This window comes from Nelumbo nucifera, chromosome 8 (genome assembly GCF_055504915.1).
Source record: "Nelumbo nucifera cultivar China Antique chromosome 8, China Antique-T2T, whole genome shotgun sequence".
Lineage (NCBI taxonomy): Eukaryota > Viridiplantae > Streptophyta > Magnoliopsida > Proteales > Nelumbonaceae > Nelumbo > Nelumbo nucifera.
Window position 1 is genome coordinate 53,230,286 of NC_142656.1, and position 16,299 is coordinate 53,246,584.

General features: G+C 38.9%; 1 protein-coding gene across 1 annotated transcript in view; it reads left to right on the top strand.

Annotated features, from left to right (window-relative positions):
- The window catches only part of ISA1 (isoamylase 1), a 124,337-nt gene that overhangs the window by 19,380 nt on the left and 88,658 nt on the right, over positions 1-16,299 (top strand). The window contains exons 3-4 of the mRNA XM_010264992.3: positions 5,130-5,222; positions 10,021-10,173. Of these exons, the coding sequence (XP_010263294.1) occupies positions 5,130-5,222; positions 10,021-10,173 (246 nt within the window). The remainder of the gene's footprint in view (positions 1-5,129; positions 5,223-10,020; positions 10,174-16,299) is intronic.

The following is a 16,299-nucleotide window of genomic DNA, read 5'->3' on the forward strand; positions in this document are numbered from 1 at the left end:
GAGGAAGAGCTGGAGTGCAGGGGTGAGTCCTAGTCAAGTTGGATTCTTCATTTTTGACTTGATACTAGGCGATCAGACTTTTCTGGTACAATAGGGGGCGATTCAGTTTCTGGTAGTTTTAGAGCCCTTTCGATAGATCAATTCACTTTTCTCTCTGTTGGGAGAAAGTGGAGGAGAGAGATTTCTCTCTAGGTAGGGTTTTCTTCCTCCGAAAAGTCCTACCTTTGTGTGTGAGATCTATATGTTTTTAGAAGCTTTCTGCCTGATTTTTTCTTGTTCTTGACCTGATTGAAGTTGAAATGGAGGGTTGGAGTGCTAAATAAAAGTCCACCGGTGACCTGGGTTTGGGTGGAGGAAGTACTAGTGACTTTTTTGAGTCTAGGATTATTACCACAGTAAAATTGGATGGTACAAATTATTTAGAATGGGCACAATCAGCTAAGATGGCTATTGGTGCTCGTGGGAAATTGGGGTACATCACTATGGAGGAAAAGAAACTTGATACAAATTCCTCCCGATGGGTACAGGAGAATTACATGGTGGTGTCCTTGCTATGTAATTTTTTGTTACCTCACAATGGTAAAAATTTTTTGTGGGCTAATACTGCTAAGGAGATTTTAGATGGAGTAACTTAGACCTATTCTAAGAAACAAAATGTAGTTAGAGTCCATGCTGAAAACACTTTGACGAGAGATAGATCACTTAAAGATTGTTGTTTGGGAGAGTACGAAGGATGTAATAATATATCAAAAGTTGGTGGAGAAGAATAGGGTCTTTAAGTTCTTGGTTGGACTAAACCCTGAATTTGATATTGCCAGGCAATACATCCTTTCCAGAGAAAGTGTAACTCTTTTACAAGCTTATGCCTTTGTGCCTAGAGAGGAGAGATATAGGAATGTCATGTTGAGATAGTCTAGGGTTGACCAGTCGGCTATGATTAGTACATTCAAACCTAAGCCAAATGGAGATAGTGGGAATAGTGAGATCAGGAGGGAGGATAAGAAGGACTTGGTTAAATGTGGCAACTACTAGAGATTCTTCGGGTCCTCTTACCCAAGTCGACTTGGAGTCTATTGCAATGGTAGCAGTCAGAACTGAGTTGGAAAAGTATGGACAACATCTGAGTAAGGACTCAAATGGTTTTAGTTCTTTAGGTGGGCAACAAAGTGCAGGAAACCTAGGAGCTAGTCATATTACTTCCTTTGCTCATATAGGTACTTCATATGCGGTTGTAAATTATGCATCCACCTCAAGTAAGGAGGGACCTCCTTGGATTATAGACTTAAGAGCATTTGAGCACATGACCAATATGTCTACCCTTTTCAGTTCTTACCAGTTGTGTTCTAATAGAGATAGAGTCTCTATAGCAGATGGTTCGCATATTCCCATTGCTAGGAAAGGGATAGTTAGGATGACTGATGGCATTACTTTGACCTCTGTCTTATATGTTCCCAGACTTCATACTAATTTTCTTTCTGTGAGTAGTCCGACAAAAAGTTTGAACTGTTCAGTGACTTTCCTTCCTGGCAATTGTGTTGTGCAAGATCTGAAGTCAAAGAGGATGATTGGGAGTGGTTGTGAGGTGAATGGAGTCTACCTTCTAAATTAGATTCCAAGACATCAGAGCCACTATGTTAGTAGCAGTAGTAGTGGGTTAGAGTTAGTTTGTTAGATTATGCTTTGGCAAAATCGGTTGGGTCATCTTTCTTTCAATTCATTGAGATGTTTGTTTTAAAAGTTGTTTTGACTCTATCCAGTTATTTAGTCTACAATGTGAAAGTTGTCAATTGGGAAAGCATTGTAGACATTCTATTAAACCAAGTAATAAAATAAGTTCTTCTACTTTTGATATTGTTCACACTGATGTATGGGGACCTTATAATATTTCTTCCATGGGTGGATACCGTTATTTTCTTTTGTTTGTGGATGGTTACACTCGGTATTCTTGGATATATTTGATGAGATCACGTGACGAGGTACCTATTTTGGTGTGACAGTTCTACGAGATGGTTCTCACACATTTTGGGGCGAGGACTAAGATTTTCAGATTAGACAATGCTAATGAATATTTTGAGAAGAATTTGACCACATATTTTTTGGAGCATGGGGTGATTCATCGGAGTAGTTGATACATTGTAGCAGGATGGGGTAGCGGAGATGAAAAATAGATACATTGTGGAGGTGGCAAGAAGTCTTATGGTGTGTGCTTCAGCTCTTGTTCGTTTTTGGGGAGATGTAGTTCTCACAACTGTGTACTTGATTAGCCGTGTACTTTTATGCATTCTGGGGTTTAAGGTGCCATTCGGTCTTCTTTTTCTAGATGGGGAGATATTTCATATACCTTTGAGAGTTTTTGGGTGTGTTTATTTTGTTCACATTCTTGGTCCTCATCGTAGGAAGTTGGATCCTAAGGCCAAGAAATGTGTTTTTCTTCGGTATGCTTAAAACCAGAAGGGATATTGTTGTTATGATCCAGTGTCAGGGAACAAGTTTGTCAATATGGATGTTACCTTTTTTCAGTCTACATTTTTTTTTGGTGACTCCTCAGGGGGAATGTTTTGGGGAAGAGAGCTCACAGTCTGTTTCTCTTCCTGTTCCTTCATCTAGTCCATTAGATCCACAATAAGCTCCATCAGTTCCACCTGTTACTCCACCATTAGCTTCAGTTCCACTGCGGCCTACTTCACAGTTCTTTTAGTGTCAACGCAAGAGGGTTGACTCCACACATGCTCTAATGGGAGAACTTACACCACTCTCTATTGGTCTGTCCGAGATTCTAGGTTTGGATGATACAATTCCAAGTATTTCTCTTGAGCTTGTTATTGCGTCTAATCCCATTGATGATGTTTCTGTACCTAACACTGATGTTACAACTGATCTTGATCTTCCCATTGCATTTCGCAAGAGAAGAGAAAGTGTACAACTCATTGCATTTCACACCATCTCTCCTACAATTTCCTATCACCTCCTCCTTATCATGCCTTCCTTTCTTCCATAGATTTTGTGTCTATACCTAGGAATGTTAGTGAGGCTCTCTCCAAACCTGAGTGGATAATAGCTATCATATAAGAAATTGAGGCTTTGATTAAGAATCAAACATGGGAGATAGTTAATCTTTTAGTAGAAAAGGATACAGTTGGATGTAGATGGGTGTTCATTGTGAAGTAAGGGTAGATGGCAGCATAGAGAGGTACAAGGCAAGGTTGGTTACAAAAGGGTATACACAAATCTATGGTATAGATTATCTGGAGACCTTTGCACCAGTAGCTAAGATGAGTTTAGTTTGGAAACTCTTGTCTCTAGTAGCTACTTATTCATGGCCGCTTTTCTAGCTTGATTTTAAAAAATGCATTTCCTAATGGTGATTTGCAAGTGGAGGTATATATGGACCTTCTAGCCAGTTTCTATGAGAATGTTGGTGAGGGAAAAGCTTGTAGGCTAAAAAAGTTATTATACGGTTTGAAATAGTCACCTTGGGCATGGTTGACAGGTTTGGGGGGCATTGATTGTGTATGTACTATAGGAAACTAGGAAGGTAGGAGTTAAACCAGTTGATACTCTTATTGACCCGAACCACATGATTAATGCTTTGGACGATGAGTTTGATAAGGGTGTTGGGAGATATCAGAGGATGGTAGGCTGACTACTATATTTATGTATGACATGCCTACACATTTCCTATGCTATTAGTGTTGTGAGTTGGCATATGCATGCTCCTCGAGTTCAACATAGGGAAGCCATTGATATGATACTTGCATACTTGAAGAAGCATTTGGGTAGAGGAATTCTATTCTCAGATCATGGGAATTTGAAACTGGTGTCCTATGCAGGTGCAAATTGGGCAGGTTGTCTAGATAATAGAAGACCCACATCAGGGGTATGCACCTTTGTGGGAGGAAATTTGGTTTCATGGAAGAGTAGAAAACAATTAGTGGTGGCTAGGTCAAGTGTAGAAGTTGAATATAGAGATCTATGGCCCATGGTGTTTCAGAATTACTCTGGGTTAGATCCTTGCGGAGTGAGATTGAGATAGATGCCATATTGTGACAACCAAGCTACAATCAATATTGCCCACAATCCAGTTCAGTATGATAGGACAAAGCACATTGAGGTTGACACTTCATAAGAGAAAGGGTGAGAGCTAGAGAAGTCTGCTTGCCTTATGTTTCCACTGAGTTACGGTTAGCTGATGTCTTCACCAAAGGGGTTGCAAAGAACAAACTTGAACATGACCTATGCAAGTTGAGAATGTGTGACATTTCTTCCAACTTGAGGGGCAGTGTTGAGGATTTTATGCAGATTTGTTAGTTGTTTTTGTTTATTGTTTGTTTAGATAGTGAGTGGAGACCACAACACTCGTGTTGGGACCCTTTGGAGTGATGTTTTTAAGTTTTTTGTGCAGCTTTATGTGTTAGCTGCCCTATAAGGGCATATTTTTCATTGTACTTAATTTTTAATTAAAGTATAAATACCAATGGGAGAAGGCGGCCAGATCTGATTTGCTCCTTCTTTCTTTCTCAACTTCTCTTCTCTCTTTTCTTCCACAAGAAACTCTTCTTTTCTTTGCAGATTTTGGATTCAGCAGATTCCTACTGCGCTGAATTGAAATATTTGTATTGAGAAGTATTTAAATCTACCTCACCATTGGGATCTTCATTCTACATACTTCTCTGTTTATGTTAATGAAATTAAGTCCTGTTAATTATCAGAAAGAATGTGAGGCCACACTAACTTTTATATTAACTGCTATAACTGATCAGAGAATTACAATAATGTCCCTAGATAGGCGGCAGCAATAACAATGTTTATAAGCAGCTAAGCGAGGCCCATTGGACCAATAACAAAGAAGAGAATAACCCAGTGATAAGTAAAGCAAAATGACACAAAAAAGAAAAGCAACAATGAGGCACATATTAATGCCATTCAGTCTATCAACATAAAACGTTGGCACTCTCCTCTAAGCCAAGATGCAGGAAAGATGTTTGTTGAGGATGCACTTATTTCCCTTATAGCAATAACCTTGAGTATGGCATATCAATTTCCATTATTTAATTTATTCCTTTCCTTGAGCTTTTGAAGTAGTAGGCTTATGAGCTACACTGATTAACTATCCTTTTTTATTCATTTAGGCAGTTATCAGCAGAGGAGAATATGGTGCCTTGGGTCCTGAGGGCAGTTGCTGGCCTCAAATGGCTGGCATTATACCTTCTTCAGATAATGAGGTACTTAATGGAATTAGAAGTTCTCAGTTGTCTGACTTTATTTTTTGAATCTATATTTGCAGTTTTCATTTTCCCATGCTTGTTTTCTATTCTATTTTGAGGTTAGATGAAGATAAACATTTCTGTTTTGCTTTAGATGTTTCAAATTGTATATATTTCTAAATATTTTATCGTTGGGCATAATGATCTTTTCCTTTTTGCATTTCATTGTCAAACAAATGCAAGGGATCCATTAGCATTGTTTTTATGTAGAGATTTGTTGTAACATGAACAGGCTTATCTTTAATTTGGTATTTATTTCAATTGCATTTATTTATTCATCGGCAAGTGTCAATTCTCCTTATCATGATGCTTTTTAGCTTGACCAGTGTTTTACGGGAATATTCTCTGTTGAAACTTGAAATATGTTATTTGCAGTGTAACCTGCTCATGGCATGGGTGTCAAGTATTCTGGTGTCCATAGCCATCTGATACATAAATCTCCAAAAATGATGGCATAAACACATGGCAATAGATAATAATATTTTTGGTAAACTGCAAGGTTGGCAGGATAATTGGATGTGTCCATTATATTTTGTTTAAAATAATTAAGGTTGTATTTTAACATCAGCTTGGAGTGTCACTTAGATGCTACAAGATGCATATTGCTAAGTGCCAAGTGTTAGCAGGATATCCAAATTTCCAGTATGTGTTAACCCTTTGGTTTAAAGGTGCCCTGGTGACAACCTATTATATCTGGATATCTGTACAGGCAGGGGTGGCCATGAAATTTTCATGAGCGGGGCCAAAACCTAAGGTAGATTTGGGGGGGGGGGGGGCAACCATTGGGTTGGGGAATGGGGGAGGGGGGAATTTACATGAAAAATTGTATTAATAGTAGGGGATTTCTGGACCATGTGGGGGGGGGGGGGGGGTCATGGCTCCCCTGGGTCACCCCTGGCTCCGCCCCTGTGTACAGGGATACTGCATGTTGGATACTTTAACTTTTAGTGTGAATTGATTGAATTCCATATCCAATGTTCTGTCCAGCAACATTGTTGGCTGTATCTAGGTAATGTAGGTAACAGTGGTTACATGAACTAGTGTGTTCTCTGGATATCTAAAAGACTGCTAGAGAACATAGAAGGAAACACCATAAAATTTTATTGGTGAAACGGCATTATTGATTCTTAATAATTGAAGGATCTATTGGCCGAACATGATAGATTTCTCAAATTTGGAGGTCTTTTGGTTGTTCAAATTACTCTCACCATTGATATGTTCTTCCTTTAACTATGCCATGCTCTTTCACTGGTTCAGTGGTATACACATCTAAATTGGATAGGGTGTCATTGATATTATATGAGTACAGTAATCTGTTGTTCTCCACACTTGCAGTTTTTGTTTTTTTTTTTTTTTGGGTGGGGGGGTTAGAGTTTTCGAAACACAAAGAGTATGCCCATAATTGGCATAAAAAACCATTCAGTGCTGTTGGTTTAGCACAACCTTTTAGATAGTAATGATTTCAATCTTTTAGAAGGAACCTTGGAGTAGCTCCAATAAGATAAAATGAGAGAAAGTAGACTAAGATGGTTTGGTCATGTGCATAGAAGACCATCTACGGCACTTGTAAGGAGTGATTTAACAATGTTTAAGAGCTGGGTTGAAGTAGTACGATTTAAGAGCTCATAATGACCATCTTTGGCACTTGTAAGGAGTGATTTAACAGAATGGCGAAACAGGTTCATGTAGCCAACCCCATATAGTTTGGATAAGGCTTAGATGCTGCTGATGATTTCCATTTTGGAAGTCTGGGGTGTGAAAAGGACAATGGTGTAAAGGCTGAGGAAAAGCCTGTAAACCTGAAAATAGAGCTTGTGAAAAAGGGGTTATTTGGTCAACTCCAGATAGTGCAAAGTGGCTTTTGGTTTAGTCTAGTTTTAGGATGTCCTAAGGTTGCTGGTAGAAATTCAAATAAGTCCCTTCCCCAGAAAATACACATGCAGACCTGTTTGGGATTTCTTCTTGGGTAGAAAATTTGAACCAATAGCTGAATCTGGGAACATCCAGAGTTGGTTCTGATACATCCATCTCTGCTTCCAGTTTCACCCTGATCCAAATGTGGCATTCAAGTTTTTGAAATTTGCTTTGAGATCCAACTGGTACAAAAATGCCTTGACATTGGTCTCTACCTGAGACTGTTGGTCTGTATATCATGCCCGTATGTTTTGGAAAAGTATAGGATGGTGTTTCTTATTTTGTTTCCTCAAGTGGTCTAGAAGCCTCACATTGCTTGCTTGGGTATATTTCAGTCTCACTTAAGTGGTACTAGACTTTAAAATGGAGTTTGGATTGAAATTAGAAGGTGCTCAGATATTATATTTGGGTATTATTTCCATTTATCTAAGATAGAGGTAGTGCTGAAATTACAATAGGCCCTCCTGTCTTAGATTTTTAGTATTTTTTGTTTTATTAGAAAAACAAAGAGAAAATAAAAGCTTGTCTCCCCTGTTTGGTCAGCCCTGTTGGAATCAGTCAACCATGGCTAATGAAGCTTCTAAGGTTGATGTGGTGAGTGGAGGTGAAGCAAGATTTTCATGGCTGCAATTGTTAATTGCAGTGTTGTCAGATTCATACTGGACCAGAGGGTTGAACCATCAGACTCCAGAGTTGTGGGATTTCTGGTTTCAGAATGCCGGTTCTTAGTTTTTTGAAAACCATCCAAATTGCTATTAAACCAGGCAAACTTCAAAAACTATTAGCCAGTTCTCAAACAATCTACCCTGGGTCGTTGCTTCATAATAAGTCACAAAATGACAATGAAAAGAATTGAAACCTGACCTGCTATTTACAAAGAGTATTGTGTTACCATTAAGCCTAGACACCATTTGTGTACTTTTTGCTTATTTATATCTGTATCGAACCAATGTGTATGTATTTCAGCAAAAAATGATTTGGAAGACTTAAACCAGAGCCACTTGAATGATAAACAGTGATAAACAGAAAAATAACTATCAGAATATATCAACATTGGTAAATGGATAGGACATATCGAGTATTAGTACAGTATTTGAGAATTGGGGTACTAACAGTAGAAGATCAAGACTGTAAGTCTTGAATCCTAATAGGTTTTAGGTTTACAAAACAGAAGAAAAGTGAGAGAAAAGGAGAGAGAATAGAAGAGAAACAGGAGAACACAAGTGGTTGAAAGGAGGGACGGATTCTTACTGATCTGCCGCCGCCACTTTCTTATTATTTATAGGTTATGTTTAGTACATAATGGAAAGGACACATCTGCCCTTAGTACTTACATAATAAATAAAGTAAATAAAAGCTGAAATAAATAACAACTGAATTAACAAACTGACTCAAACTGACACTACTATAACTGGAACAAATAACTACACATGCTGTCCTACGAACACAGTGGGGACCACTGCAGTGGGGCCCACATCAGTGTTCTCTACACTAACCAACAACTTATGCTAGAGATTACCGGTTCTCCTCCTACAGTCCTACCCTTTAATGGTCCAACCAGTTGGCATTGCTAGGTAAGGGGCTATTTTCAGTCTGGTGGTCTGATCAAGACACATTACTTGTGGTTCTTAATTTATTCTCTTTCTCTGGTCAAATGGATTACATAATTGTTGAAAATTGTTGTCTAATCTATACAATTATTCCTCATTATCTTTTCAATTGCTTATGCACGTCAAGTGGGTTTAGAAGAAAGCACTAAAAGACAATTTTGTATTGTAAAACAGTATTTACTTATTCCTTTTGAGCATCTTAAGACAATGGTTTGATTACTGATAGGGGTGTTGGTAATTATAATACGAATAAGGGTCCATCAAATATGTGTATACAAGAGGGCCTTGTAAGCAATCCCAGTACTAGGCGGTGGGTCTCAATGAGATATGTATAAATAGACCTCAAGATGAATGAAATAATACCAAAGAGTTTTCCCTCCCAATATCTTTCCTCTCTACTTGTTTTCTTCTTCTCTCCCTGTTTCATCAATTACTCATAAAAAGATGATTATCAACTGCATTGTCCTTCAGACTTCATGGCAGAAGATTTTGTTTGATTAGAGTAAAGAGATGGATGGTTGTCTGGGATGGCGTTTTGTATACAAAGAGACTAAAAGCTATAGAAATTCTACCTTTTCCTTTTTCCAAAAATAAATCTAGTAAATAAATAGTGCTCAAAAAAAAAAAAAAAGAAATAGATAAGGGATAAACATGGGATGTATGACATAAATTTAAAATGTATTTGGTTGAGAATGAACAACTTATCTGTTATGAAGTTATAATGAGACTAGTACACCCAATTTACTTGGATTGGGTTTTAGCTAATAAAACTTTTAGGGATATGAGCAGGATTGCTCTTGTGGCAGAGTGGGGACAGGGAAGAGTTGGATTCATTGGTGGTTGTATACTTGTATATATTATTTTCTCTCATTTTATTTTATTTTCCTTTTTTTCTATCAATATAAGACCTTTTTTTTCTATCAATTTACTCTAGTCATTCTCTTTTTATGCTTAAATTTAATTAATAATTTTGTTATGGATAAAAATATTTAATTTGCATGCTGTTCTCTTGATTGGAAACACTATGTAATTTCTTATTCATGGATTTTGTAGTTCAAGATGTAATGATGCATATTTTTTTTTTGTCTAACTCCTGCTTAGCACAATAACATTTGGAGATAAAACCTTGACTCTACATGTTACATATAGAAGCCTCATGATTTTCTACACTGGTCCTTGGTTATCTGACTTTTGATCTAAAGTATGCCACAACTTATATTTGATGTTTTTAGTTTGATTGGGAAGGAGATTTACCTTTGAAACATCCTCAAAGAGATCTTATAATCTACGAAATGCATGTTCGTGGCTTCACAATGCATGATTCAAGTAAGTCTAGATTTCCAGGCACATACATTGGTGTGGTGGAGAAACTTGATCACTTGAAGGTATACTTACTATTAATTTAGTCTTCTTATTCTCTTCCCATCTCTCTTATCCTCATCAGTGTCAGCATTTCTTTGTTTTTATTTATTTTTGTTAATTGAGTGAGCATGTTATAAGATAAGAACTTGGAAGCATATCAAAATAACCTTCTCCACATAGGTCCTTGTTCAAATTAGTCCATTGGTTACTTGCAATGTTACCTTCGTATGAAGCATACCAAGAACTCAAGTTTCATTGGAGCGTTGACACATTGACTATTAGAATTCACATGGTTACCCATAACTCAAAGAACATAAGCAAAACATGACTTGAATAAAATAAAGGAACTAAGGTCCATTCGGCCTGTTCTCACTACACTCCTCCTCAAGTTGAGCATAGATGTCAATCATGTCCAGTTTGCTTACATATTGTTGCAACTTTGCTTTTGAAACTCCCTTAGTCAGATAGTTGCACTTCCGATACAATGAAAGAAAGGCATACCTTCCCGGAAGACAGCCTCTCTTGTATAAAGTGTTTGTCTACTTCAATGTGCTTACTTCTACCATGCTGAACTAGGTTGTGAGCAATGTTAATAACAGCTTGGTTATCACAATATAACACGAGATACCCATCTCATCAAGGAGAAATCTAAGCCATAAAAACTCAGAAATTCTATGGTCCATAGCCCTATACACTCCTTCAGCTAAAGATCTAGCAACCACTGGTTGCTTTTTACTTCTCCAAGAAACAATATTCCGAGCTACCATAGCATAATAGCCTGATGTGGACCTACTGTCATCTATATTACTTGCCCAATTAGTATTTGTATATGCTTCTACCTTCATATGACCATGCTTAGCATAGTACCCTTTCTGCAGTAGCCATATGTGTGTTTTTGTGGGCATGCATGAATTGGTTGGTTGCACTCACATATGAAATGTCTGGACGAGTCATATATAGGTAAAGAAGTTTTCCCAACAATATCTGAAACACTCTCCTATCAAGTAAAAAGTTCTCCATCATCAACTAAGAGTTTATAATTCACATCAATAGGGGTGGAGGCAAGTTTAGCACAAAGTTTTCTAGTCTCAACGAGAAGATCCAATACATACTTCCGCTGAGAAATGAAGATACCTTCTTTGGATTTAGCAACCTCAATGCCCATAAAACACCACAACTCCCCCATGTCTTTGATCTCAAATTTAGAATTAAGGAGCTTTTTGAGAGCATTACCTTGTTATGTATCATTGCAAGTAACAACAATATCATCCACATAAACAATGAGAAATGTGACCAGATTATTTCTCCTCTTAACAAAGAGGGTATGATCTAATTGAGCTTGAGTGTATCCAAACTGAACAAGAGCCAGCCCTAAACCTGTCAAACCAAGCACATGGAGATTATTTTATTATGATTCGACCTGCCTTTAAGTTTTGTTAGTCTGATAACAATCAAGAAGAGAGAAGAAGAAAGGAGGAAGAAAGAGAGAGAGAAAGGAGAAGAAAAGTGGAGAAGAAAAGTCTGGTTCGAATGAGAGAAAAAATTACATCTCCCATTCGGCCAGATGTGTTTTATATTATTAACATTAATGGAAAAGACACATGTGCCCCTACTTAAGTTAGGGACACTAGTTCTAACGTAAACTTACACATTAACAACCTCAACATAAGTATAAAGACAGAAATACCCCTATATACTCGACACTAACACTCCCCCTCAAGCTGGTGAGTATATATCATATAATCCCAGCTTGTTACATATGTAGTCCACTCTTCCCCGACTCAACCCTTTAGTAAATAAGTCTGCCCACTGGTTCCCAGTGTTAACATATGTAGTGTCTATCACTCCACTCAACACCTTCTCTCTTACAAAGTGATAGTCAACCTCTATGTGCTTGGTTCTTTCATGAAACACTAAATTAGAAGAAATATGAACTACAGCCTGATTGTCACAATAGAGCTTCATTGAAGTGTTAACATTGTATCACATCTCCTGTAGAAGGTTCCTTAGCCACACTAATTCACAAGTAGTATGTGCCATAGCTCTATATTCTGCCTCCGCACTACTTCTCGCTACAACTGTCTGCTTCTTACTTTTCCATGTCACTAGATTACCCCCAAGAAAAGTGCAATAGCCTGTGGTAGATCTCCTATCAGACATACAACCGGCCCAATCAACATCAGTATATCCTTCTGTTTCAAGTTTTCTACCACTTTTGTATATCAAACCATGACCAGGAGCCCCCTTTAAATACCTCACAATTCTTAGAACCGCATCCCAATGAGGAACCAGAGGTTTCTGCATGAACTGACTTACCACACTAACCGCAAATGAAATATCTGGTCAAGTAATGGTTAGGTAGTTCAATTTACCTACAAGTCGCCGGTATTTTCCAGGGCCTTCAAACACTTCACCCCGATCACTACTCAACTTAGTGTTTGTTTCCATAGGTGTTTCAGCTGGTTTAGCACCTAACAAACATGTTTCTTCTAGCAAATCAAGAACATATTTCCTCTGACACAAGTTAATACCATGCTTAGATCTTGCTACTTCTATCCCCAAGAAATATTTCAATTTACCAAGGTCCTTTGTTTGAAAATGTTCCTGCAGAAAAGTCTTCAACCTCTCAATGCCCATTTTATCATCCCCGGTAATAACAATATCATCTACATACACCACCAATAGGATTTTTCCTACCTGAGAGTCATGGTTGAAGACTGAATGGTCAACTTGGCATTGTTTCATACCTACCACCTCACTAAACCTACCAAACTGTGCTCGAGGAGACTGTTTAGGCCCATAAATGGCTTTCTTTAGTCTGCATACCTTACCATCCTCCCCCTGAGCAACAAACCCAAGTGGTTGCTCCATATAGACCTCCTCGAGCAAATCACCATGCAAGAAAGCATTCTTGATGTCAAGCTGATAGAGGGGCCAATCATACATAGCAGCAAGAGAGATCACAACATGAATCAAACCTATCTTAGCAACCGGGGAGAAGGTCTTAGTGTAGTCAATACCATAGGTTTGGGAGTACCCTTTTGCAACCAGTCTCGCTTTCAGCCGCTCTACATTACCATCAGGTAAGTACTTAACAGTATAAACCCACTTACAACCAATAGCCTGCTTCTCAGGAGGAAGAGTGGTGAGGTCCTAGGTATGATTATGAGTTAGAGCGGAGAGTTATTTTTCCATTGCACGGTGCCATCCTAGAAAGGCAAGGGCTTCCTGGACATCCTTAGGGTCAACAACAGAGGATAACAAAGAGATAAACTGGCGATGGGAAGCGGAAAGGTGAGTAAGTGAAACATAATTAGAAATTGGATGAAGGGTACACGTGCATTTACCTTTCCGCAAGGCAATGGGAAGATCAAGATCAGATACAGGGGTTGGGGCTGGTGTGGGGACAATTGCCGGATCTGTCGACGTTGATGGAGTTGGAGGAGGAGCAGCTGGTACATGTGGGCGATGTGTATACATTTGACGGATAGGTGGCCGTTCAACAGGTGGTGGCATCGAAGGCAAGGACTTTGGTCATAGCTGGAACAAGAGAAACAAAATCCGCAACTGGAAGAGGAAGAGGAGGAAGAAACATCACCGGACCCCAAGAAAAATGGAGTAGACTTAAAGAAGGTAACATCAACACACACAAAGGAATGTCGAGAACTAGGATGATAGCACTTATACCCTTTCTGAGTCCGGGAATAACCAAGGAAGATGCACTTAATGGATTGTGCATCTAACTTGTCCCTCTCGGGACCCAGATTATGCACGAAGCAGAACACCCAAAAACCCGAGGAGAAAGAGGAAACAGAGGCAAGGTAGGAAATAAAGTAGTGAATGGGGAATGACCAACAAGGATAGACGTGGGCATCCGATTAATCAAGAAGCAAGAATTAAGCACCGCATCACTCCAAAAGGGTTTGGGAACATTCATGTGATGCATGAGAGACCAAGCTGTTTCCAAAAGATGACGATTCTTTCTTTCAACCACCCCATTTTGTTGTGGGGTGTAGGTACATGAAGTCTGATGTATAATGCCATGTTGGTCCAAGTATTCTTGAAATGATGAAGAGAAATATTCACGGCCATTATCGGAACGGAAAATTTTAATGTGAACACCAAATTGGTTATGAACCTCAGCGTAAAATTTTTGGAAAATGGTAAAAAATTCATTCCTTTCTTTCATTAAATAGATCCACGTCATCCTTGAATAATCATGAACAAAAATGACAAAATATTTATATCCATTGTATGACATCACTTTATAAGGACCCCAAACATCTGAATGAACCAAAGAAAAAGGACTTGACAAACGGTTATCAACCCTAGGACTAAAGGGAACACGATGATGTTTCCCCAACTGACATGACACAATCCAAAACAAAAAGTTGACTCAACGAAGGAACCAAGGACTTCAAAACTTTTAGTGAACGATGACCAAATCGACGGTGCCACTGGAGAGGAGAGAGAGATGACTGGAGAGCTATTGATGTTCTTCCACCACCGTCAAGATAATACAATCTACCAGCTTCATGCCCTCCACCAATCTTCATCCCTGTCTTGAGATCCTGAAAAACACATGAAGAAGGGTAAAAAGTAATAGAGGTAAGGGGGTCAAGTTAACATTGCCAACACCACAAATGAAGGATGCGGAGTCATTAGAAAGGGTAACAGATTGTGATGTTGAACAATGAGAGAGGGAGGAAAACACACTTGGAGTTCTAGTCATGTGATCGTAGGCTCCAAAGTTAATAATACAGGGATTAGGTGTGGATGCTAGACAAGCCATACCTGATTGTGCGAGAGTAGTCGTGTTCTACTGAGATGTGGCCTGGACAAACATCTCATACTCATCATGGGGAACCCTCATCATCTCCTTCCCGGGAACATCTATGGATGTAGAAAGCATTTGATTAGCTGAACGACTTTCTTGTCTGAAGTTGTTGTCACTAGTCATGGCATGACTGGCCCAAGTTGAGGGTGGACCATGCAAGTCATAGCAATAATTAATGGTATGTCCATCCATACCACAGTGAGTACACCTTCTCAGACCCGAACTACGTCCTCTTCCACGGGCTCCCCCTGAATCTCTACCTCTACTATGACCACCACCACCACTCTGGCCATATATCGGTCCACTGCTACCACTATGGCCAGATTGAGCTCCTCGAGCTCCACCTCTAACACCATGGCCCCTCGATACTGCAAAGGTTGATTTATCGGAAACACTAGAGTTCTCAGTAAATCCAATGGAAATTCTCCGAAGTCGAGCAAACACCTCTTCTAAGGAAGGGAGAACTGACCCTCCTAGTATCTGTGCCCACACTGGTTTATACTCAGATTTCTGCCCCACCAAAAATCGAGTCACATCAAACTGTTCTCTCTGTTGTTGCTGAATTTTGACATCATAAGTGAGGGGGTAATAAACATTCAATTCATTACGAATGTTTCTCATACTAGCATAGTACTCCTCAAGACTCTGATTGCCCTGTTGCAGATTAAAGTATTCCTGATACAACTGATATACTCTGGTTGTATTGTCTTGACCAGAATACAACTAATATACTCTGGTTGTAGATTAAAGTATTCCTTAGCATGGTCCCACACATCTTTGGCAGTGTCAAGAAACATGAAATTTACACTAATCTTGGGTTCCATATTGTTCCATAACCACATGATAATCCATGCATCCTCTTGTTCCCAATCATCATACTCATGAGAAACAGTGGAGGGTTTTTCTTCCCTTATGTGTTTCACCTTCTTCTTTGCCTTAAGAAAAATTTCTACAGATTTAAAGGCACATAATTTTCTCCATTTAGTTTAATGGAAGCCATTTGAATATTCAGGTAGTCAGTAGGAACTAGCACATTAGACTTGTTATCACTGCTGTCTTCCATTGTTGAATTCTGTTATTGCTGAATTCGGCACACTGCACACTAGACCACACCACACACTGATCACACTGGTTTCAACACTTGTTATTGCTGAAAATTGCACTCTTTACACCACAAACCCTACCCCATGACTACCTGAAAACTCGACCACACTGTATGAGGACCACTCCCCCTTTGAATCACACTAAAAACAGCATAAACCCTAGCGCACTACAGTCTGAAATCCCACCATACAATCTGAAACATACTTAT